Here is a 24211-nt window from a genome sequence, read left to right as displayed (position 1 = left end):
TAGTTTTCTATTTAAGATACATAAATAATTTAGTTTATTCAGCATGAAATGGAGCTTAGTTATGTAGCATGAGACTGTATATTCTGCAACACTGGGACTATCGGTGAGTCAACAGTGGGTCAAAGGAGTAGCAGAGATGACAGTTGCTCATTAAAAATTATGATTTAAATCGAGTTGATTTAAATCAAGCCTTTTTACTAAGTGATTTAAATCATGATTTAAATTGTGATTTAAATCAACTCGATTTAAATCAAATCCACCCTGAAAGTAATAGTGAAGATCAGTAGTCTAATAATCTCTATATTATAATGATATAATTCTTTATGGATGATCCAGAAGATTCAAGCCTCAGCTAACAACCATTCATTCACCAACCACTTAAACTCATGACAGCTCTGAACAAGTGGTATTTATGACCAATCCTCATACTTAGGATGGTTGCAGCATCCCTGCAGTCATCTGATCATCATTTGTCACCTCCTTTTACTGACTTCCTACATGCAAAGTCAATGGGGAAGCCAGCAGCAAATGGTGGCTACATGATGTCTGTGCTTAACAGCCTGCAATGATTTGCTTAATGATAACAAGCAGAAGTGCTGGAAATACATACTTTTGGCATACACTCCCAGTGTACTCAGGTCATCTTTCCCAGGAACACACATGCAAGACAATAAAGCAGCATAGAAAGATTTTGGAGGATAAAGCTGGTACAGTCTATCAATTAATTGGGAGAGGGAATAATATTCGTTCTTCTTTTGATTTCACTGATACTAGATTAGCCCATCTGCTTGAGTGTAGCAAGTATGAAATTTCCAAGAGAATTTATCACTGCTTTCCTCCAGGTTGTCTTGAGGGAAGTAAAAAGAACTTAGATAACTAGTAGGAACTGTTTATTCATTTCCAAATTACAGTTTTGTGGGGAAAGTTCACAGCGAAGCATCTTCAAGGAAAAACAGTTGCCTTTTGGAAAAGCACGTTTGGGACAATCATGACTGAGAATCTCCATAGGCATTTAGCTGGCTATGACAAGTTTTATGCTTCGTTAAAGAAGCATAGAAGTTAATAGTTAGGAATTCAGAGTTTGTAGTAACATATCACTGATTTATTGGCAAAATGGACTGAAACGGACCATTTTTCCTAATAAATTTCTACTGCTCTTCAGGTAGTATCTGTTTATCAAAAGCAAATAGTGTATATACAGGGGGTGGAGGGGTTCAAGTTTTATAAAAAAGGGGATTTAGATTTGGATTATATTCTGTGGAAGTCCGGGGGGGAGGGGTGGGCTAGGGGGAGTTAGGGAGGGTTGGGGGGGGGGAAATTGGGGAGAAAATGTAATTGTAAAACTTTTTCAATAAAAAAAAAAGCAAATAGTGTGTTAGAAACTATTAACCCTTTTTATTTTCTGGTTTTGGGGCTAGATGTAAACTTAAATGATGGTGGCTATTTTTTCTTTGTCCTGTTTAAGGTGATATTGAACTGAACAGAAAAGGTATTTAACAGACCCTCAGATGTACCCTGCCCTATTAGCAATGATATACAGTGACACAAAAATGAATTTGTCAAAAGTTTTATGGCTTCATGATCTATGATACAATATTAATTCTGCTCCAGTGTTATTAAGGCATTTTTCATCTCCTCTCAAATTAATGTTGACGTTCTATTACTGGAATTGTTTTTGTCCCCAGATTAAAACAACAAAGGGGAAAAAAATCTTCCATGCTTGAATATTAAAATTAATTGTAGTTTAAGCAGGAGCTTGCTTGAAGGAAAATACGTTTCAAAAGATTGTAATGTAAATGCATTTCCTTACTTTATCGCTTACTTTACTACTACATTGTTGTAAAAACTATTTGTCATATCAAATATATAAAAAGAAAAGAATTTATACACAGGTCTATAAACTGACGTTCCCTGAGAACTCAAGGCAGTATGCATTTTTTCTCCTCCCCATCTTCACTCTTCTTAATTAAGATAGATTAGGAAAAAGTTTCTTGTTCAAGGAACCCAAATTCTTTTATTTATTTATTGAAAATTTGAAATCATAGGCCAAAAAGTAGAAAGCAACATTAATAAACAAAGCATATCCCTACAAAAGTTAAGCATGTCTGACATTACATTCAGATAAATGGTTTCTGACTATTATTACTTAGGGCACAAAATCTAGCTACCTTCCTAAAGATTTCATGATCGCAGCCATTTAATGGGAAGTATAAAATTGTATATTGGAACTGGCCTGTGATTTGAGGGTAGATAACTGAGTCCTCAAGGATGATAGGGCATTTCAAAAGAATATGTGCAACCATCTCAATTTCAGTACTTGATATATACATAAACGATTTGGATAGATTATTGTATGTCTTCATCACCACCATTAAAGCTCATCCCAGTGTCAGTGCTCTCTTATGTGAGGGCACACATGTATATATTTCGGGATTATGAAAGGTGTATTCTTAAACTGTTGTAGCAGTGATGTATTATGTCTCTGTATGTGAGATTCAAAAATTAACTGCTTAAACTCAGTCCAGAATTTGTTTAACTTATCAGCAATAGATATTAGGGTAGGGCCCATACTAGACAGACTTAATGTTATTTACATCTTCCATGGGGAACTGTGTCAGTCTATTGATCTAGGCTCCCTCCCATCAATTTGAATGAGCCAATACTTGTAACTGTCAAAGCCTCAGGTAGGCAATCATAAAGATGCATTCAAACTAATCGGAAAAGTATATTTGTTACAGGAACTGAGTAGATATCTCAGAAGTTGGTACACCAAGCACACCCCTCTTCCCTCCCACAACCCTATGCATCCTTCCCAGCCCATCCACCTCTTGTGCTTACCCTCCCTGTTCCTTGTCGCACCTCTCAGGCACCCCTTACACCCTTACCATGCCTCTTGTGCACCCAACCCTCACTATGGAAGTTGCCAAATGACCATGGGATTTGGGTAATGATGGTAACCAAGTCTGGAGGGTTTGCTGTTGCTAAGTGATGCAATTGTGCTTTATAACCACATTTCTTAGCAATGGAAATTCCAGTCCCTTTGTAAATCAAGGACTACTTGACAATTAGGGCCTTTCTTCTTGCATTACTGCATATTGGCTGCCATTTTTCCCTACCACATGTCAAATTTTTAAAAGGTTTTTGAAAAACTGAAGAATTGTGATAATCTTGTCCCTTTTAAATAACTACATCCAGTTCTGTGTGATTGAAAAAACATGAAAGCTATATTGCAAACCTGTGCTATGAATCATATAGATATAAAATGTTACTTTTTTACAGGAAGAAGTAAAAGTACTGTTTTTGCACTTATACAGTTAAATAGTGTATAACTTCCCTTTTCTTATGCTTCCTTTCCATATTTATATATAGTAAATGTAATCTGTATTTTTACACCATCACTGCTACTTTTTGTATTACTGAAATGTATTTTTTTCCTTTTAACTTATGTAATTAGGCTTCAGAACTGTTTTGTTTCCTAGTCTAAGTCTTTAAATTTGTTTATTCTTGAAAAGCACTGAAGTATGTATGGAATAAATATTTGGTGTCTCTGCCTATTACCTTTTTCCAGAAAAAGGAAACAAGTTTTAAATCCACAAGTGACAATACTGACTAGGCCAATATGATTTTTTTTTAATGAAGGAAAAATGAAAAATGAAAACCACATTCGGTGACTAAAATTTATTGCTTGAAACAATTTAAATGTTCATCCTGTTGCCAGATTCTGTCACTTGTAATATATCAGTGTTTCTGTAGATGAGATCTCTAGCTATATTTGACTATCTTTAACTAAGGTTAAAAAATTGGAATAAAATATAAGCTCATATGCTTGTAGGTTTCCACATGCTTGAATTCTCCCATCCTTTAACATGTTTCATAATTATTTCAGTAGTCAAAAATCTAACTTGGCCATAAAAAAGAGTTGGTTTTATGTTACCTTACTTAAATGATGGCTATTTAGTGCTTTGTCTGTATCTTCGTTGTGCCATATCAATTGCTGAAATGAGTTAAGACCCTCAATATTTCATATCGTGCTTGTCAAAAAGGAAAAAAATCATCTGAAATTCATTGAAAATAGGTTATTGAGTCGGACCCAATTTTATGACAATTTTTATAGCTGTTAAGTGAATCACTGTGGTCATTAAGCAAATAACAGAGTCATTAAGCAAATCATGCAGTTGTTAAATTCATCTTCCTCAATGGGCACTTTTTGCTGGAAATTGGCAAAAAGTCGCAAATCACAATCACATGCAATCAGTCGTAAATGCAAGCCAGATGCTCAGCTCCTGAATTGTAATCACATGACCATGGAGATGGTGCAGCAGTCATGAGTGCAAGTTGTAAGTCACTTTTTCCAAGCCATAACTTTGAACCATTATTAAAAGAATGGTTGTAAGTTGAGGATATGGGACATAGTGGCTCAGTGACTAAGACACTGAGCTTGTTGATTGAAAGGTCGGCAGTTCGAATCCTTAGTGCCGCGTAACGGGGTGAGCTCACATTACTTGTCCCAGCTTCTGCCAACCTAGCAGTTCGAAAACACGTAAAAAATGCAAGTAGAAAAATAGGGACCACTTTGGTGGGAAAGTAACAGCGTTCCGTGCACCTTTGGCATTTAGTCATGCCGGCCACATGACCACGGAGACATCTTTGGACAGCACTGGCTCTTCAGCTTTGAAACGGTGATGAGCACTACCCCTTAGAGTCAGGAACGACTAGCATATCTGTGCGAGGGGAACCTTTACCTTTAAATTGAGGATGAGCTGTAGTTGCAGGGTTCTGTACGTATTCATATATTTCTCATGTATATCTCCCTTTTGATATTCCTTGTTGCTATGTAAGGGGAATTGCTATTGTTAGGTATTCTCCCTCATTTCAGTATGAAAGGCCTGCTTGCCCTATGATGGTTTTTGCCACTACAGCAAAGTTTTGAATATGTAGCACTTATTATTCTTAAATAAATTAGCATATGGAATATATGCTGCATTTATACTTTCTCTGACATGGCAGGCATATTTGCCAAGTCCCTGGCAAATATGTCAATTACGTACATGATACTTTTGTCTTAGGTTAAAGGGTTATTACACTACAGAAAATATATTCAAAGAAACCTTATACAATCTGTAATTATTTACTGAATATGAAACCAAACGTTTTAGCAATTCATTTATCTATCATCTGTCTTTGCGATTCTATAAAAGCAATATTAGGAGTTGTTATGGAATACTCTAGTGCTCTTATAATTTACCGTGTTTTCCCAAAAATAAGAACCTGTCTTATATTTTTTTGAACCCCGAAATCAGGGCTTGGCCTTATTTTCAGGCGGGGTCTTATTATTTTGGGGCACAATTTGGGGGTGACAGGTGGAGTGGGAAGGAGGAGAAGCAAAGGGCAGGAAGCTCTGCCATGCCTGGCGAGAGAAGAGACAGCAAGAATCACAGCTCCTTTGGCAGCTGATTGAGCCTGCAAAAGCAGCAAGAGAAACAGTGGAGGGGAACCAGGAAGATCAGGTAGATGAGATGCCGGGCGGTGAGGGTGGCAGCCGTCGCCTGCCATGAGTGAAGCACCAGGTGGAAGTACCCGCTGTGCAGGGCGGCTGAGCCTGCATTGTGCGGCTGGTCGGGGCAGCCACAGCTTCCTGAGTGCGAGCCTTTCCCGGTCACTGGACACCGGGCCCTCCCCGCCCTCCACTTTTGAGAAGGGAGGCTGTCCTTGACGAGCGGAGCGGCAGCTTCCTCCTCCTCCTCCTCCCTGAAGCCCGCCCCACTTAAAGGCCCAGCATGGTGTTTCCCCTAGCCCGCCTGCCCCTTCGCCCACCCCTCTCCAAACACTCTGATCACGCAGCCTCCCGGCCCTCGAGATAAACCGGCCATGAGGTGCGCAGCAGCAAGCCGAACCTGTCCTGAGCCTCGCCGCTTTCAGTCGCTGCCTCTCTGGCCCGAGGCTCCCCTCACCGCTTTCAGTCGCTGCCTCTCTGGCCCGAGGCTCCCGCAGCGTGCCCATTCACACAGGCCAGGAGACCTTTACCCCCGGTTCTGCCTTTAGGGCTCTACCGGGTAGCCCCCTCCCCACACATCCCTGGCCTGCCTGTCAACGTTACAGAAGATGCAACACTGCACACTGCCCATAAGCAACGTGCAGCCTCTCACAGTAACGAGAATTGCCTGCAATTCTCCTTACTGTGAGAGGCTGCACGTTGCAAAGAAGAACGAAGCAAGGCGATGGGGGTGGGTGGAGGACAAAGCAAGGCAGGGGCTGCGGAGCTGCCCCAAGGCCCCGCATCGGCTTACCTGAAGGGCCTTCAGCCAGGCCACCCATGCCAAACCCTAACCCTCCCCCCAGCGCAGCCACATCCCTTCACTAACCTGCTTTCCAGCTCCATTCTACCCTGCACGTAGTCTGTTGGACTATGGTAAAAAAAAAATATACCAATAGTTCAGTCCTTCCAAGTCCTCATGAAGGAAAAAAAAACTCGCAAACTTGGAAGGTGTTTTTACTATACTTCCACAGAGTACTTTTCTTGCCTTGCATGTGACAGTGGAGAAGAGAGCTGGAAAGCAGGTTAATGAAGGGATGTGGCTGCCTTGGGAAGTTTGTGGGGTGAGGGACCTCTGTGTGTGTGTTGTATAGCGAGAGGGGAGGACGGAGAGAACGTTGCTGTCAGCTCTAGATAACTCTCCGAGATTGGATCGGAACTTTCTCTCTTTCTCTCTTCACACACACACACACACACACACACACACACACACACACACACACCGTTCTTTCTTTGGAATCGCAGCACAGAGGGCCCTTCCAGGATTGCAAGGCTGAAGGCTTCGGATGGAGCATTTTGAGGATGTGTGTCTGTGGTGCGATCCCAAGTAAAGAAAGATCAGCAGGAAAATGGGGAGGAGGCCGACAGCTGGGGAGCTGTTCTGGAGATCAGGGCCCAGTTGCACACTCCTCGATGGCTCAGCTGATCAGCGGGCAGCAATTAAGGGGCTGAACCTCCAGGAGGTGACCGGGGAAAGGGAAAGGCTGCCTCCTGTGCTGGCCACACCCACCCCTTCACTAGGGCTTATTTTCGGGCGAGGGGGTATATTTATGCCCACCCAAAAATCAGGCTTGGCCTTATTTTCAGGACATGTCCTATTTTCGGGGAAACACGGTATGTGTGATTGCAGTTGGTAATCCTCGAGTTATGGCAGAACCCCCTCCCAAAAAGGACTTACCACTTGATTCCAAATTACTGGTGACCATGCCTTCTCTGGTCACATGACCACATTTTGGGTAGTTGGTAACCACCCTGCATTTATGGCCATTTGTAGCATCCCACAGTCACATGACCATAATTTTCAACTTTTTTACCAAAACCCAGTATTTACTTCCAGTTTTCAGCCAAAAGCCCCCATAGCAAACAATGGGTTCAATTACTGATCACAGCATTTGCTTAGTGACCACAGATTCACAGGGACCATGGTGACTCGCTTACTTAACTGCCACAAAAACATTATAAAATCAGATTAGTCTCGTGATGACCTTTACAAAGTGTCATGACTTAGAATCGTAATGAGCAAGCCTCCACTGTGGTCATAAGTTGAAAACTATATGTTAAAAAAAAAATGCAGCAAAGTTTAAGTTGTTGAGGACATAATCTTCTGTTAGAATAATCAAAATGTACAGATTATTAAAGTCTTTCATTTGTATGGATTTATACAGTTAACCATGTATTTATATATGAGTGAATGTGCTCAGACAGAGACACACACACACACACACACACACACACACACACACACACACACACACATTTAGTATTATAAGACAGGATGAGCAATTAATTTTCCCAAGGGGCCACATAACAAACTGAGACTGTTGTGGAGGGCCGAAACAATAGAACTGAGAAAGTGCACAGGTGTGCATGTACACAGCTTCATAAATTGGAAAAAAAAATGTTGCCTTCAAAATAAAAACAGTGCAGTTGTATTGCATTCATGGTGTACATTTATTTGCATTTGATTTCTAATTTTCAGTTGACCTCATGGAGACACCCAAATGGCCAAATGTAGCCCTGGGGTCATAAAACGCCCAGGTTTGTTCTAAGAGTAAATGTGTTTGCTTGACTAGCTTTTTGGAAGTGCTATTTCTAGTAAGATATCCAATGGCAATGTGTTCTGAATAGGATAAACATCAAACTTGGAAGGAGCAGTGGAGAATACTTGAATGTACCATGTGCATTCTGTCATTTTTAGAAGATTAACTTTCTTGTTTGACAGCTAGAAAATCTCTTTTTATTGCAGCTAGTAGAGTAATAGTTGATCGGCTCTATTTAATGTGACAGTGAATGAATGGAATGGAGGTTTGTGGGAATAGAAAAGAGAAGGTGACAGCATCAAATAATGTAGGAGATACTTGTGAGAGCATATTAGCTTTATCCATGTATTGTGCTGTGTCAGAGACATAAAAAGCGGTTGCCTTTTCCACAGTTCCTATTAGCTTGCTCTTTTGCTCAATTTAGAATCTTTCTAGTAGAAATTTAATTTATATAGTCTGAAATATAGAGTTTTCCCCTTTGTGCCTTGTTTGTAGAAAAAAAAGCCTTATCCTATGATTTGTAGAAAGCTTTAAAATCTTTCTTCTGATTCAAAATACTATGTTATCTGAAGCTAAAGGGTAAGATGCCCCTTTCCTTTTCATATATTGAAACAGATTGGACTGGCAGCTGAATCTTGTTTTTATATTAGCATTCAACGGAGACAGAAGGAGAGCACTAAGCTGACCTAAGGATACATAGAAAGTTGCAAGTCCATACAATTCCATATTTCCAATTTTGATGCTCTCCTTGACACCTAGTACCTTCATCCTCCACTGAATGGTACCCCAGCAGTATCTATTTAATGGTAAGGTGGCATTCTATCCCTCTACAATACGCAACATAGAAACCAAACAAATGACTAGACAAGAGATGACCCTATTTTTTTAACTTGGCATAGAATGAGTGAGATTGGGGGTGTTGTAGTGCAGTGCAAAGCTTCAGCTGCTCCCCCACACACCCAGCCCAGCAGGATGTCAACTCTCTATAATTATCTGTCTTCTCCACAATCTCTGCCTCTTTAGATACTTATACTCCACCACATACCCTGCTATCCGTTGCCACTGCCCTCCACTGCCCCTGACCTTGTGTTGTCTTCCTCCTGATGGTGACCTGGGATCCAGGTGCTGGGTGAGGTTACAGCCTTGGGGTGCATGCAGTGAGGATGGGAAAGAGCAAGTGCTGATTCCCCAGGTGAAAGTGGTGAAAGTGAATGTTCTGAGGGAGGCACTCTTTGGGGTGGCAGCAGAAATGAGAGGATGTTTGTGTTGCAAGTGCTCCTGGAAAATGGCCCCTTGGGTTTTAATGAGGGGTGGAGGAAATCCCAGAACCTACCTGCAGGTTGTCTGCACTCTCTTGACCCAGTCAGCAAAATTCATGGGGAGATGTGTGCCTTAACTGAGGCAGGCACATGAAATGTGCCAGCCAATCAGAAAGAATGGTACACAATGCCAGCCAATTGAGGAGAGGCACACAAGAACTCTCCCTAACCCTGCTGCTTGTTTTTTCCATGTGGGAGTGACCAATGGATAAGTGTTCAAGCTGGGCATTATTGCAAACAAAGCTGTTCATTTTGCAAATGCAAAATCTCTATCAGCTCCACAGCCTCTTTTTTTTTTTTTTTTGTATCTTTTCTTATTCCCTCTAATAAAAGCTTTTCTTTGAAATACTGACAACAGTACTGTAGGAAAAATGAAGGAATCCTTCGGTGCATGCGGCAGAGGCAACACTAGTGAAAAGATGGAGGCATGTGAGTGGGGGCTGTTAAGCCTTGATTGAGGCGGAGGGATGCCTGCTGACTTTACTGGCAACGCTTCTGGCTCAGCACCGGCAGCAGCACATGTGGGTGTGTATAAATGTGAGCAGTGGGATACCTAAGCAGTTAAGACTTCTCTTGCATGGCATCTTGGACCAGCGGCCCTTCAGGATACTAATGGGGTGGCAGATGGGTCACTGAGACACAAGTATCAACAGCCAGGACAGCAAACACCCCTTCCTGCCTCAATCAAGGCTTAAAAACCTGTGCCCCAGGCCCTTTCCTGGCTAGTCTTCATGCATTCTGACAACCTTCACCTATCGGGAAAATAGGCAGGAGGAGGCTCAAAATCACATGACTCGCAATGAGTGGCAGATAAAGCTAATCAATGAATAAATTCAAATATTCTGAATTGGGACTGCCTCAATAAGCAAGTCCCATCCTTTATGATAATCGGGCAGCTTGTCAAGGCCTGTTTGGTTTTTGTGTTTTATTTTGTTTTGTTTGGTAGAGCCCCTGGGACCTGAATGAAGTTAAGTGAATTGTATGATTTTCTTTTTTTAAGTGCAGAAGTAGAAAGAAAGTGTTATGAAGAAAGGTATTACAGGTAGTCCTCAACTTATGACCACAATTAAGCCCAATATTTCTATTGCTAAGTGAAACATTTGTTAAGTGAGCTTTGCCCCATTTTATGACTTTTATTTCCACAGTTGTTAAATGAATCACCGCAGTTGTTAAATTAATCAGACAATTGTTAAGTGAAACTGTTTTCCCCATTGACTTTGCTTGTCAGAAGGTTGTAAAAGGTGACCCCTGGACACTACAACAGTCATAAATATGAATCAGTTGCCAGCCACCTGAATTTTGATCATGTGACCATGGGGATGGTACAATGGTCATAAGTGTGAAAAATGGTCATAAGTCACTTTTTTCAGTGATGTAACTTTGAACGGTCACTAAATGAACTGTTGTAGTTTGAGGACTACCTGAATTTTGGTTGTAAGTATGTTGCAAATATGATGAAGAAAGATATTGTTTGGGTTTTCTTATGTATTGAATTATTTGGGCTGTACTACAAGCTTCTCATAGAGGTCATAGTAGTTAAAGCTGGTTAGTTTCTCATGGTTCCTGAAATACTGGTCTTCATTTTGAGATCACTACATTTGTTTATTTTCCTATGTTTATTTTAGATCACTATTTGCTCTTTATAACAGCAGCAGTAGAAAATCCTGACTTTGCTGTCAACTTATCCAGGCAACATTTGACAGAGGGATCAAACTTGGGGTACACATACCACGAGGTTTGCAGACCCAGAATTGGAGCCTTGTCACAAAGCCTACTCTGAGCAAGGCTTTAAAACTGTGCTTTAAAAAGATGCCTTTCCGCTTGTCTGAGCAGTACAGGCATGCATTTGGATAGCATCCATGATTTGTGCATACCAGGTATCCTCTAAGAACTCATTTCCGTTTTTAAGCATTATAGAGGATACCAAAAGAACCTATTGTTCATATGGGTCAGGGCTCTGCAATCTTAAACACTCAAAGAGCCATTTGGACTCATTTGCCACTGAAAAGAAATCACCGGGACCCACAAAACCTGGGTGGGCATGGCCAACTCAACGTCACTCACTCCCACCCAGTCACATGACCCCCCCCCCCCAGCCATGCTTACCCAATTTTTGTGGCTCCTGGTGTTTTTTGTGAGAAACCGGTATCTCTCTCTGTGTGTCTCTCTCTCTCTTTCTCCCTCTTTTGGGCCGAAGAGGTTGTAGAAAAAAATGCTTTTAAAAGCCTCTGACGATCCCAGCTGAGCCGCACGATCATCAGAGGCTTTTTTTTTTTTTACTTTTAAAAGCATTTTTTCGGCCGAAGAGGTTATAGAAAAAATGCTTTTAAAAGTTAAAAAAAAAAGCCTCTGATGAGGTGGGCGGGGTAAGCGAGCAGCGACCGGGCCGGGGACTGGTTCGGGAGCGTGGCCAGCCAATGTTATTACCAGTTCTCCAAACTACTACAAATGTTTACTACCGGGTCTTGTGAACTGGGAGCAACCCACCACTGAATAGAACTCATGATATTCTGGTTTCCAGCCTATGTCTTAATCACTGTACCAAACTGACTCTTCATTTCTTTATGGTTTTGACTTACAAAACATTAACTGACTCCAAATATTAAAAAAACAAGGTTTATAATGTACTTTTATATATTTCAAGAAGTGTTTGTATTTCCACAAATTGGAAGGAAAACCTGATTTTATGAATCAGAGATTCTGTGATTAGGGAAGCAGAACAAGTGAAGAATTAAGCTGCATTTCTTGTTTGACATTCATTTAGATTCAGATACCTTTCTTTTACAGCTACTTCATCTGGTATTTCAAGCTTGTTATTACTGTGTCCACTGAGCCATGATTTCCTGGAAGAGCTCATAGTTTTTAAAATAACGTCTGAAAAATGTATCTGTTTTTCTCCACTAAATCAGTATTTCTGATTTTTAAGACATCTTAGCTGATCCTAATCTTTTTGAGCTCACAGAAATGTAAATATTTTTCTATTATCCCTCTGTGGAAGAAATTCAAGCCTTTTGTCTTTGTCTTCTTTTTCGCTTATGTCTGAAGGGGAAGAATGAGTTTTGTCTACTCTCTGAGGTAGGAAGTCATAGTTGGATATGTGCCATGCTTAAATAGTTTAGTCACTAAACTGTGATTATTTACCATATTTAACTTATAATTTTCCTACACATAATCCTCGATTTACGACCACAATTGAGCCCAAAATTTCTGTGAGCAGTTGTTAAGTGAATTTTGCCCCATTTTATGACCTTTTTTGCCACAGTTATTAAGTGAATCACTCCGGTTGTTAACTTAGTAACATGGTTGTTAAGTGAATCTTGCTTCCTCAATGACTGTGTGTCAGAAAGTTGCAAAATGTGATAGATCACATGACCCTAGAAGACTGCAACTGTCATAAATATGAGTCAGTTGTCTTGTCTGAATTTTGATCACATGATCATGGGGATGCTGCAGCAGTCCTAAGTGTGAAAAACGGTGATAAGTCACTGTTTTCAGTGTGGTTGTAACTTCGAATGGTCACTAAATGAATTGTAAATTGGGGACTACCTAGTACAAATCTATATTACCAAAGTTTGGAATGTAGATATTGGTCACAGCTAAATTTGGTTTTCAGATTCTTATAATTGTATTTGAAAAAAAAAGAAAGAATAAGATCTATTGTTAACATGAAAACTTTGCTATGAATTGAAATCTTTGACATGTTTTGTCCACAGAGTTTACAGAGCTCTGCAAAATTGTTTGCTTTGCAAATCATAGGCAGCTGCTTGTTTGTGCAATGAAGCAACATTCTAAACAGAAAAACCTGTAAAATTAATGAACACTGCCTCCTCAAAAAGAATATAAAAGGTGCATCCTATTTCTCCTCTTCTCTCCCCTTCTCACCATTACAGAGTTTTATATTGCCCATATCACTGTGTTTCTTGCTGCTAAATGAGCTTTGCAGCACAAAGTTAATTTTCTGCCAGTATTGCTTTGGGCTGATGACTAGGGGTGTTTGTATATCCATTAAATGTGCTGCCAGAACATGTCCACCATTTTCCCCCCTTTCCATTAAATGGTTGTCAGTAAGTTTGCAGAACTGCTTCGTTACTCTGCTCTAATTGCAGAAAGACTTCTAGATGTGATAAAAAGTCGCATCCATAAAAAGAAACCAAAATCTTGTTCAGAGGTCTGAAAAAATAAATAGAAATGCAACGATCAGTTAAATCAGATTTTTTTTTGTATCGTCACAGTACAATTAACAGGTAACAATATAATTTCTTTTTCCAAATTTTTACTTTGCAAAGGTAAAAAATACTGAAAATAAACATTTAGAAGGAAATTACTTTAGAATTTAGAAGGAATTACTTCCACATAATAAATAATATCTGTACAGGCATATAAAACTACATATTACTTGAGTTGTGATAAATGCATTCAGTAACTATGTTAATCCTGTGTTGGGATTACATTTGATTTTGAAAGGGGAACTTGTTAAAATTGCATCTAGGATGCATTTTTTACTTCAAAAAATGGCATGAAGGAATTGATTAATAGGGATGTGCAGAAAACAGAAAAATGAGCTCCCATAAACAACCCTACTTATACCATTCAAGCCACCTGAGTTGACTGTATTTATATGAAATAACACTCCAAATAATTTAGGCTTAAAAAAAACTTTTTGAAATAATATTTGGGGCTGATTTTTCTATAAGTTGTCTCACCGATAGTAGTCCCTAAATTTTTGACATTTTGAAGTGAAAGACTTTATAGTGACTCAGATCCAATTGCCAGTGTTTCTTATGGCAGGAGCTCTCTAAACATTTCTATTTTTTTTTTTTGGCAGAAAACTTTATTTTTAAAGTTTTTTTTTAAAAAAAATAATTTTAAATTAATATATATATATATATGTTGAAGCTAAGCGTTTAGCTACTACCTCAGCAAAAACCCAACCAAAACTGCTGTACAACCAAAACACAGGACAAGAACCATCTCCACATAGACACAGATATCTCAAGCAAAATGTAAATAGCACAAAATCTGAACAATGCAGAACAGCAAACATAAAGTTCACTAGTGTTCCCAAAGAGCTTAGAGTTATAAGTTTGGATATTTTTAAAGAACTCTGGAAGCTCAGCACTGTAACAGAGCACAAGAATATGTAAACATTACAAATTTATATGACATTTGCTCATGACTTTGCCCGCAAAATAGCATGATCAAACAAGAGTCAGTTTATTTATTTCAAAGTCTAAATATATCATAATGAAAGAATCTGGTTTTCATAAAACAAGATAAATATGATTCTGACTTAATATATATATATATATTTTTAATTTTTGATTGTAGGATACAATAACTGCCACAATTTCTTTACTATTTGATAGACTTGTGGAAATGGAAGCAAGTTGAAAATCAAAACATCTAAGGAACGCCTTCTTTGATTGAATACTTTAGATTAATACCATATATCTTTTGAAAGTTTTTCACAAAAAATACTACTGCTGTGTTTAGGAATATATAATTATCCCATTTATAGCACAGATGTTCCAATAAGCAACATAAATCCCCCAAAGGGATCTTAGTTCATTTCTGATATTGATATTGATATTGAGATACATGTGTGTGTGTATGTATGTATGTATGTATGTGTATATATATATATATATATATATATATATATATATATATATATGCATACACACACACACACACACACACATAATCATTTTAAAAAGTGTCCCATTTTTTTTACACATTTTTTTCACTTTATTATATCAATATTTTAAAGAATTTGTACCACATACAATATTCATTACACAATAAGGGCCATTTATTAATAATCAGTAGATTTATAAGCTTGTAAAATAAATTTCATGTGCACTATCTAAAATGTACTACTATACAGCATTTTACACGTCTATGGAGATTCTCAGTTATCCAGGTCATAGTTGTCCCAAAGTTGCTTTTTCAAGAGGCAACTGGACTTTCGTGTTTTTCTTTGAGGACATTTCACTTCTTATCCAAGAAGCTTCTTCGGCTCTGACTGGATGATGGGAAATAGAAGAATTTATACTCCTTGCAGACAGCTGGTCAAGAAGGCTCCACGCCCATTTGCACTACTCAGGTAATCCTTATGACACAGATAAACCTAGGCCTCAATGACTCTTAAAAGAATGCAAATGACAGCTGTCTGCAAGGAGTATAAATCCTTTCATTCCCCACCATCCAGTAAGAGCTGAAGAAGCTTCTTGGATGAGAAACAAAACGTCTTCAAAGAAAAAACAGAAAGTCCAGTTGCCTCTTGAAAAAGCACCCTTGGGACATTTTACAGGTAGTCCTCATTTAGTGAATTCCTTGGACAGCAACCAATTAAAGTTATGATAGTGATTAAAAAGTAACCTTGCAGTTAGTGTCTGCATTTACAACCTTCGCAGTACCTCTCTGTGATGTGTTTGCCATGATGTTCAGTTAGTACACATCGCCCTATGTGTCTGACCAGGTTTTCCCCTGACTCTTTGGAGCGTGGAAAGGTCACCTAAGCAACCTTTCTCTCCTGAGCTGCTCCACCCCTCACCCCAGCGAGTCCCTGAAAAGTATCAACTGCAAGTCAAGTTCAACTGGGTTTCAACATTAATTAGTTGATTAGGCTGCCTGAAATTGACAAGACCCAGTCAGCTTCACACCAACGGCTTTTGCTTCCTCTTAAGCAGCTGGCTGACAATCATGAGCATGCTAGGCAAACAGTGCTAGTGCATTCCTTTCAATATGTTCTCCCCGTTCTGTGTCTGTTTATACTCTTGTAATCCCCATTCATTCTCTAATGAACGTAAACACAAATATTATAGCAATAGCACGTAGACTTATATACTGCTTCACGGTGCTTTACAGTCCTCATAAGCAGTTTACCAGAGTCAACATATTGCCCCCAACAATCTGGGTCCTCATTTTACCGACCTTGTAATGATCTTAATAATTATCCCAGCACCAGAGTGAGCAAGTACAGTTGCAGTCACATGATTTTCACTTAGCAAACACTTTGCTTTACGACTAAGTTCCTGGTCTCAATTGTCCAACCTGTAAGATGTACTACCCGTATATCAATGTTATTCTTCTCTTTGTGTTAGCCTATAATATTTATTGAAAATACACTTAAATGTATGTAACTTGCTACTCATATTGCTAGTGTTTCTCAGGGTAAGATAGGATAGGATAGGATAGGATAGGATAGGATAGGATAGGATAGGATAGGATAGGATAGGATAGGATAGGATAGGATAGGATAGGATAGGATAGGATAGGATAGGATAGGATAGGATAGGATATTAGAGTTGGGTGTTCTAGTTCAATCCCCTGCTCAGGCAGGAAACCTAAATGGTTGTCCAAATGATGAATGAATGACCTGTAGGAGCTATATGTAGTATTTGATTAAAGATGATAATTGGGCCTGGAATTTCTGTCATTAAGCTATGTGGTCATAAAGTACAACATCATGTGTTACCATAACATTTGGTAATCATAAACCTGGCATTCCCGTTTATCATTGTTAAGCAAGGATTGTGGGTTGTTAAATGTGTCCCAATTTATTTAAGGGTCCAATTTATTATTACGTTATGAGTCATATTAATGTTCAGAGGATGAAAGTTAATTTTGTCATCCAAATCTTATTAATGATGTTTGCAAATAATCTTTTCTGATCAGATTGTGGTATGGTAAAAATGACATATTTAATGTTTATAATTCCATAAAGAGGCAAGAGCAGCTGCTGCTAATTAGATAAACACTTAAAATATTTAAATTCGAACACATAAATCTAGAATTCCATCCTTGAAAGTGTTTAAATTTAAGTAAATTGACTTAATTTGTTTTAAGTTCAATAAATTGGGCGTAAATTTAAGTTTAATAAATTGAATATAAATGGTCAATTTACCTTTCTAATTCTGTAGCCGTGATCAGGTTGTCTTCTCTGATAACTTCTCTTCTACCATGCTATAAGAATTCAGAAGCTAGGAACAGATGTTACAAATAAAGTATAAGGCATGCTTGATAGATATGCCTGAACATAATGTTTCATCAGCATTACAGGGGTGTCATATGAATAAAGTATTTACTAGGACCAAAGACCAGTACTTGAAATAACCTGCAAGAACTTGAAATAACCTGCAATTAACTTACAGTAATTCCAATTATAATAACATAGAACAATTGGAGATTACACAACAAATCAGAAAAGGACTACTAGTTTTGCTAGCACCCATTGATTATTTATTGCTACACTATGCATGTACCCGTGCAAAATATTGATAGATTGCAATAGCAGGCTATTGTTTACAGAGAGAAAGAATGCATCTAAATAGTCTACAAAGTTTATTAAAGCTACTGTGTAGCTTCCTATAAAAGCTCCTGTACTACAAGATGCTCAACTAACATTAAATAGATCTTCTGAAAAGGCTTTGCAGTTACCAGGCGATTCCAAGATAGTATGCCATTTAATTAGATACACATTCAACATTACCAAGAACCAGTTTTCACTTATTTTGCAATTCAATTTTCTGAAATTGCTATTTAAGAAGTACCCTCGTTTGATCATAGATCATGGACCTTTGAGAGAGGCCATTGGTCAATGTTGTTTCCAATAGGTCGTCTTTTAGGCTGAATGGAATTATCAAAGATTATTTGAGGAGCCAGACCTGTTGGCCAGAAATTAAAACTCAGTAGATTAAAGATTGCTAGCTAAATATGAGTTTCCACACTTAAGTAAACCAGCCTGCAGTGTGAAAGCAGTACTGCGGTTGCAGTTGGGCTTGAAAGCACTGCCTTCAGGAATAAGGATAGTAGTATTTCAAGGGGAGAATAACTGGAATATGACCCTAACTGAGTTCTGTATAGAAGACTACGCCAATGCCCTGGTTTAATATAAGTTGACAAGAAAAGACCTAAAATTGCCTCCTTTCAAATTTTTATGTATTTATATGATTTCTGTACCCACCCATCTCAACAAGTGACTCTATTGGTAGAACTAAAAAATTTCCTTAGGCATGAAATCGCTAACACTAAATATTTAAATAATTTAAATTGCCTTGCATGATATTTCACTTATTTATCTTGGGGCTTTTTGTTAATAGGATCAATATAGGAAGGAAACTATAAGTAAGGGTTCTGCCCGGTACCTCTGAAAGAAACACAGTGTCACCTGCATATAATAGCCCAGATAAACTTTTTCAGAAGTTTATATAAAAGTTAAAAAGCAAAGGGGAATTAAACAGACATGCTAAATCCCTCCCTATTGGAAGGTAATAACATTGTTTGAGGTTTATAGAAAATTCTTAGAAGTGTTAGCTCATTAATTTGATATTTTATTTTTCTGTGAATTGTGTGCAAGGCCTGTTCTTTATATTACACATAATGAATTCATTTTCTTTTGTTAAGCTGTTAGATGTTCTCTCTTCCTGTCACAACATTAATTCTTTCCAAAAAAATCACACCTCCAGATATATAGGAGTAAGCAAATATGTGCTAGGAAACTAAATCTCTTAATCAGTTGATATGGAATTTAAATTACTTTTAGATTTTAGACAAACTAAAAATCATCAATATTATTATTTATTTATTTGTAAATGTCACCACTGAGTAACTTTTGAAAATATGCTGCTTCTCTGATACTTTTCATATATTTGAAGTCTGTAATGGTTAACCTATCTTCTTTCATTTGTTATATTCTAGAAGACTTATTCAAAGTATATTTTACGTTCTAACTAGAATTCTCCTCTCACTTTTGAGGCAAACATTTGAAAGTGTTTTGAATTTAGATTATGAAAATTAGCTGCACTTAAGCTCTAATTGAAACTCAGGTGGTGGTCTACAGAAATTAATTAAAAATAATAGACCCATGTTCCTAAATTCTAGAGTTCTCTGTAGACATCTTTAAGGGCATATAAGTGAGGGCTATAAAGTTGCTAGCATTACAAGAGATACTAATTGATTGTGGATTTTTTTTTATTAAAATAATACTCAATTCCACATGCTCTCTGAATGAAGTATAATTAAATTCTGTATCAATCAGTTCATAAGCCTACTTCTGAGATTTCTCTGTGTGATACCAGCATTGCACTGAAGATTTTTTTAGCCTGGAAACCTTGTGGTTTTCCCTATAGTTATCTTCTAATTTGGGGATTTGTTTAAATACTAAATAAATACAATTGGGTGGTTCTGTACTGATTAAAATTGCTAAGGAGAAGTAAAAGAAAATGAAAATAGGCAAGTCACTGTTGTCATTTATACACATTTTTGCAAATGTGAAGCAGGTGGGTTTCGGGGAGGGAGGGTTCTAGCTTGAAAACTCAGTACAGCTCAGCTGCTGGTGCTAGAAACAACAGATGAATCTGGACACATATTTATGGCTTGGTTGCATTTAATATAAGCTGATCTAAGATGCATTTCTTAAATTTAAAGCCAAATTGCCACGCAATTCCCTTCCCCCCTTTTTTCCCAATTTTTTAATGTAGTTCTCTAATAAAGTAATATAAAAGTTTGTGTGTGAAAGAAAAAGCACGTAAGAGGCTTGCAAATGGAGCTTTAAAATGTATGATTTTTTTTCACTTTAAGGAAGAATAGCACGTCTGGTGGTATTAGCAAAAAAAGATTTATAATTTTGTTATTTCTCCTTTGATATGGTATTCAAATTTTATTGCAGGAAAGATAACCCTGAAACAATTTCATTTGAGTTAATTTCTTTTTAAACTAAAATAAACTAAATATAAACTGATACTGGGTGTCAGTTTATAGTGATTATAGTGGACAAGCTAGTAATGAACATTGCCTTAATTCTTTCCTTGTTCTGTCTTTGTTATTTCTTTTATTATGTAAATACATTTTAATATTTTGTTGCACTCTACTTTTTGAAGATCACGTGTCAGGCCCAACCCAAGATGACGTACATTAGAATAATCCTACCAAAGTTCAGTTCTTTATTTGCTTACACTCAATAGATAGAATCTTGACAGACTAAATTTTTACTACTCTCATCCTAATAGAGTACTCTGGGACAGGGGTGTCGTGTGTGTGTGTATGTGTGTGTGTGTGTGTGAGAGAGAGAGCGTACGCACACACATATACATACATACATATACCTTCGAATTATAGAATCACTGAACATGTCAATTTGTGCCCATATAACTTTGCATAAAACTTTTTTCCTTTTTAGAGAAATATTTGAGAATATAAAGGCATTCAAAACTACTTAAAATAATTGTTGGCCAAAGTTCCAAACAAGAATGTTTAGTCAGAAAATAGTGTTGATATTGAATAGATATTTCCAAATTGACAAGTCTCTGGATAGATTCTGAAAAAATTAATCCAAAACACACCTCTAAATGTAACATATTCATAATAAAGTAAAGGAATGCAAGTTCATAGAAATCATGGATTTAATTGTTTGTTTTAAAAAGTTAAGCAAAAAAAAATACATTTTAAATATTTCCTAAACCCACGATCTAAAGTTGCAAGGAATACAATATGAAAAAATCCATAATTTGAAATGACACTAATTGGTGATAAATAAAGTCAGTTCAGAGTGCAAATAATGTTTTTTGCCTAATAGAACAATTCAGCTTCTTTCAAAACAGTTAACTAAAGTAGAACAATTTTCATTGCCACTTTAGAATTTTCAAAAAAAACAGCACCACTAGTCCCATTTAATGATTTACTACACTGTTATTTCTATTTTTTAAATACTTGTTAAATATATAAGCTGACATTTTTAATGGAATAGTGCCCATTGAATCACGTCACAATATCGTCTTGTAGAGAAAGAAAGAGTTATAACTAGGTTTGATTCGTTTACAAGTATCTGCAATTTCTGTGTAAAATATAATATTTTTTATATATTGAATAATGTATTTTTGGCCTTGTAACACTTCTTTAACTTTGTGTCATGTTAGATTTTCAAAAGAAGCAACCAGATGATGAGTCCACTCCCAGCACAAGTAACAGCCAATCGGATTTGTTCTCTGGAGAAACAAATAGTGACAACAGTAATACCTCTCTATTGACACAGACTGTTAACTCCAACCAGCAACTTTCGACAGAACTGAATGTAACTTCCTTGAGCAAAGAGGAATGTAAGTATACAGACTGAGAGGAGATTACATTAGGCTGTTCTGGAATTTAAGGATTTTAGCCCTTTAAAGTTAGGGGTAGAGAAGAGCTTGAGAATGATTGTCAAGTTCTAGTTGAAGAAAAGGGAATAAATGTTTCTTTCTTATTTAGATATAATTGTAGAAAAGCATTTGGTTGCTTGTATATATCCATTTCAGAATACTTCCCAGTTTAATCTGTGAATCTATAATTTAACTGTTAAGATTATGCTTTAGAAACAGAAGTTTTCACTATAACATTTCTACAGATTTTTTTTTTTTTTTTTTTTTTTTTTACAAAAATATAGATGGTACTGTGCACCATGTATACAGTGGGTATAAATACTTTTTGCAAAACAAGCTTTTTGAAGGTCATTTTTACTTTTTCATTCTGGTAGATTGATCCACTTCCACTGGATCTTCCCTATTTATATTTAATATAAAATACGAGTCCAGGCCTCAGAGTCTTCTTATTTTTCAAGACTCTAGAAATCTGTAGCAAATGTTCTGGCAGGAATATACAGAATAGGCAAATTTATGTGGAACAAATGATACCTCAGTTACCTAGAATGTGAGCCAGGAAGAGCTGCATAAGCAATAACTAGTGCTTGGAATTCTATCCAGGGATATGTTAATAATCAATATGGTGTCTGCAATATAGGCGTTATCTTGTTGAACAGCTTTCATCCTTCAGCAGTAAGCCAATGCAGTTTACACCTGCTGTGGTTTCTGAATAGTCTTCAGAAGCAGCCTCTTGTAGAGGCATGTTACAGTAATCCAAGATTTCAACTTTATCATTGTTATCATCCTGCCCTCTAATGAAGTGGAAACAATACTAGAGGCCCACCAGTGATTCCAATTTTTACAGAGAAAATGCTCAAACAACCCACAAGCCATCAAATACTGTTCTATCTCGAACTCCACCACTTCTATCATATCCACTTGGTTATGGCAGATCCCTCTTAAATGTAAGGTTTAGGAGAGTTTACTCTCTCTCCATTCTTTTAGAGAATTGATCTGTAAGTTCTTTTCTTTTTCCCTTCATCAATCAACCTAACATTTCTTTTTTCTTCTTAGTTTTTTCTTCTTCCTTGCTCTTCATACATCAGCCCTTATCCTTGACATTTTATGTTCCAACTTAATTGTACATACTAGACTCTTTTTATCATCCTCCCAGTTCATCTATATCACTCTTCACAGCTAGCTATTCAAACTGGTCAAACCCAAAATCCAGAAGAGTTCTGGTGTTGGTTTCTTTTCTACACAAAACAGTACAGGACTCCAAACATTATCTGATGTAATTCAGCTTCATTAAAGTAGCAACCCTGGGCGACCATGTATTGGTAAAAATAATTTAACCTACTGATTTTTTCTTTTTCACAACTCAGTATTTCTTTTGTCTACTATATGCATAGTAATATTTGATTTAAATAGCTCTGTCTGTATATTTCTCTGCAGATACACCAAAGTTAATGATTGTCCACTTTCTAGCCTCTTGTTTGTTAGACTAAATTGTTACAGTTATGTCAATTACGTTGTAAAGAAACACAGATGAGAGAAATTATTTTGTAAATATGTTAACTTTGCAACTTTTGCATAGTACAGACAATTGATATGAGGCAGCACAAGACAACATGTTTGAAAATATCTATCCAAAATTCTTGATGGCTTTCTGCTGGAATGACTATAAATAAAACCAAGGTTAAATTTATATGCAGTTTCAACTATTCCTCTTTTCCTTCTTGCCCTCCCAAACAAAGTTTTCTTCTGTTGTTCAGATTAGTATCATTTATCAGAGCTAATTATAAAGCAGATGGAGCTTTTCTAATTGATAGTCTCAGTGTGAAAGTTTCTTTCCCATAATGAAGAATGTCCAAACTGTAAATGTATTTTAAATATTGATTTAAGAGCTTTTTCTCTGTTTATTTTGTTTTGCAGAAAATTCTATAATGCAAATGTTCTTTCATTGCAATGTTTCTTAAAATATTAATATTTTTCAGCACAGTACATTTCTTCATACTATACTGAATAGAGTGCCTGCATTTCAGTAAGAATAGGGACATGTAATCATTAACTTCATTTCTACCAAAGTTTTATTAAGTGTTCTTAGTTTTAAAAGACATCATTTTATTAAGCTTTATCCTTCCAAACAAACTTGACAAGGTCATAAATTAAGGTTAATTGTTCTACAATATAAACAGAGAACAATTGTAACATTTTGCTTATATTGCAATATACAGTATTGTAGTCCTATTTAATGGGAATAAATGTAGATTTTTTTTTTTTACTTTCCTTAAGTATCCAAATATTCTTAGAGAAAAATCTGTACTAAAAAGCAGTTGGATCTGACAAGACATGTGTGTCATTGCATTACAGAGCCTGTAAAGGTATCAAGGGACCATGAAGGACTAGATAGGAAGGCAAAAGATTTAGGAGCGCATGTGGTATTTTCATCCATGCTTCCAATAGATAGTCAACATCCAGTGAGGGAATGGAGGATTTCAGAGGAAAACATCTGGCTGAAGGGATGGTCTCATGAAGAAAACTTTGGATTTCTAGACCATGGTCTATAATGTAGACTCTATGCTATCTACATGATGGGCTTCTGTCAAGAGATGGGGTCCAATTTATAAGGACTTGAAAGAATGTATTTGGAAGACATCTCGCTTGGGTCATCCAAAAGCCTTTAAACTAAATCTGGTGGGG

The 24211-nt window shown here is 37.2% G+C and overlaps 1 protein-coding gene across 2 annotated transcripts in view; it reads left to right on the top strand.

Moving 5' to 3' along the window:
• ZFAND3 (zinc finger AN1-type containing 3) overlaps positions 1 to 24211 on the top strand; it is a 110009-nt gene that overhangs the window by 45376 nt on the left and 40422 nt on the right. For both annotated transcript variants that reach the window (XM_070932457.1, XM_070932455.1), the window contains one exon: positions 21311 to 21490. In XM_070932457.1, the coding sequence (XP_070788558.1) occupies positions 21311 to 21490 (180 nt within the window). The remainder of the gene's footprint in view (positions 1 to 21310; positions 21491 to 24211) is intronic.

The sequence above is a fragment of the Pituophis catenifer genome, unplaced genomic scaffold, assembly GCF_029215685.1.
Source record: "Pituophis catenifer annectens isolate HBS135680 unplaced genomic scaffold, rPitCat1.0.hap2 SCAF_1, whole genome shotgun sequence".
In the NCBI taxonomy this organism is placed as follows: domain Eukaryota; kingdom Metazoa; phylum Chordata; class Lepidosauria; order Squamata; family Colubridae; genus Pituophis; species Pituophis catenifer.
Note: the sequence above shows the minus strand (reverse complement) of the source record. Positions and strands in the feature narration are given on the sequence as shown.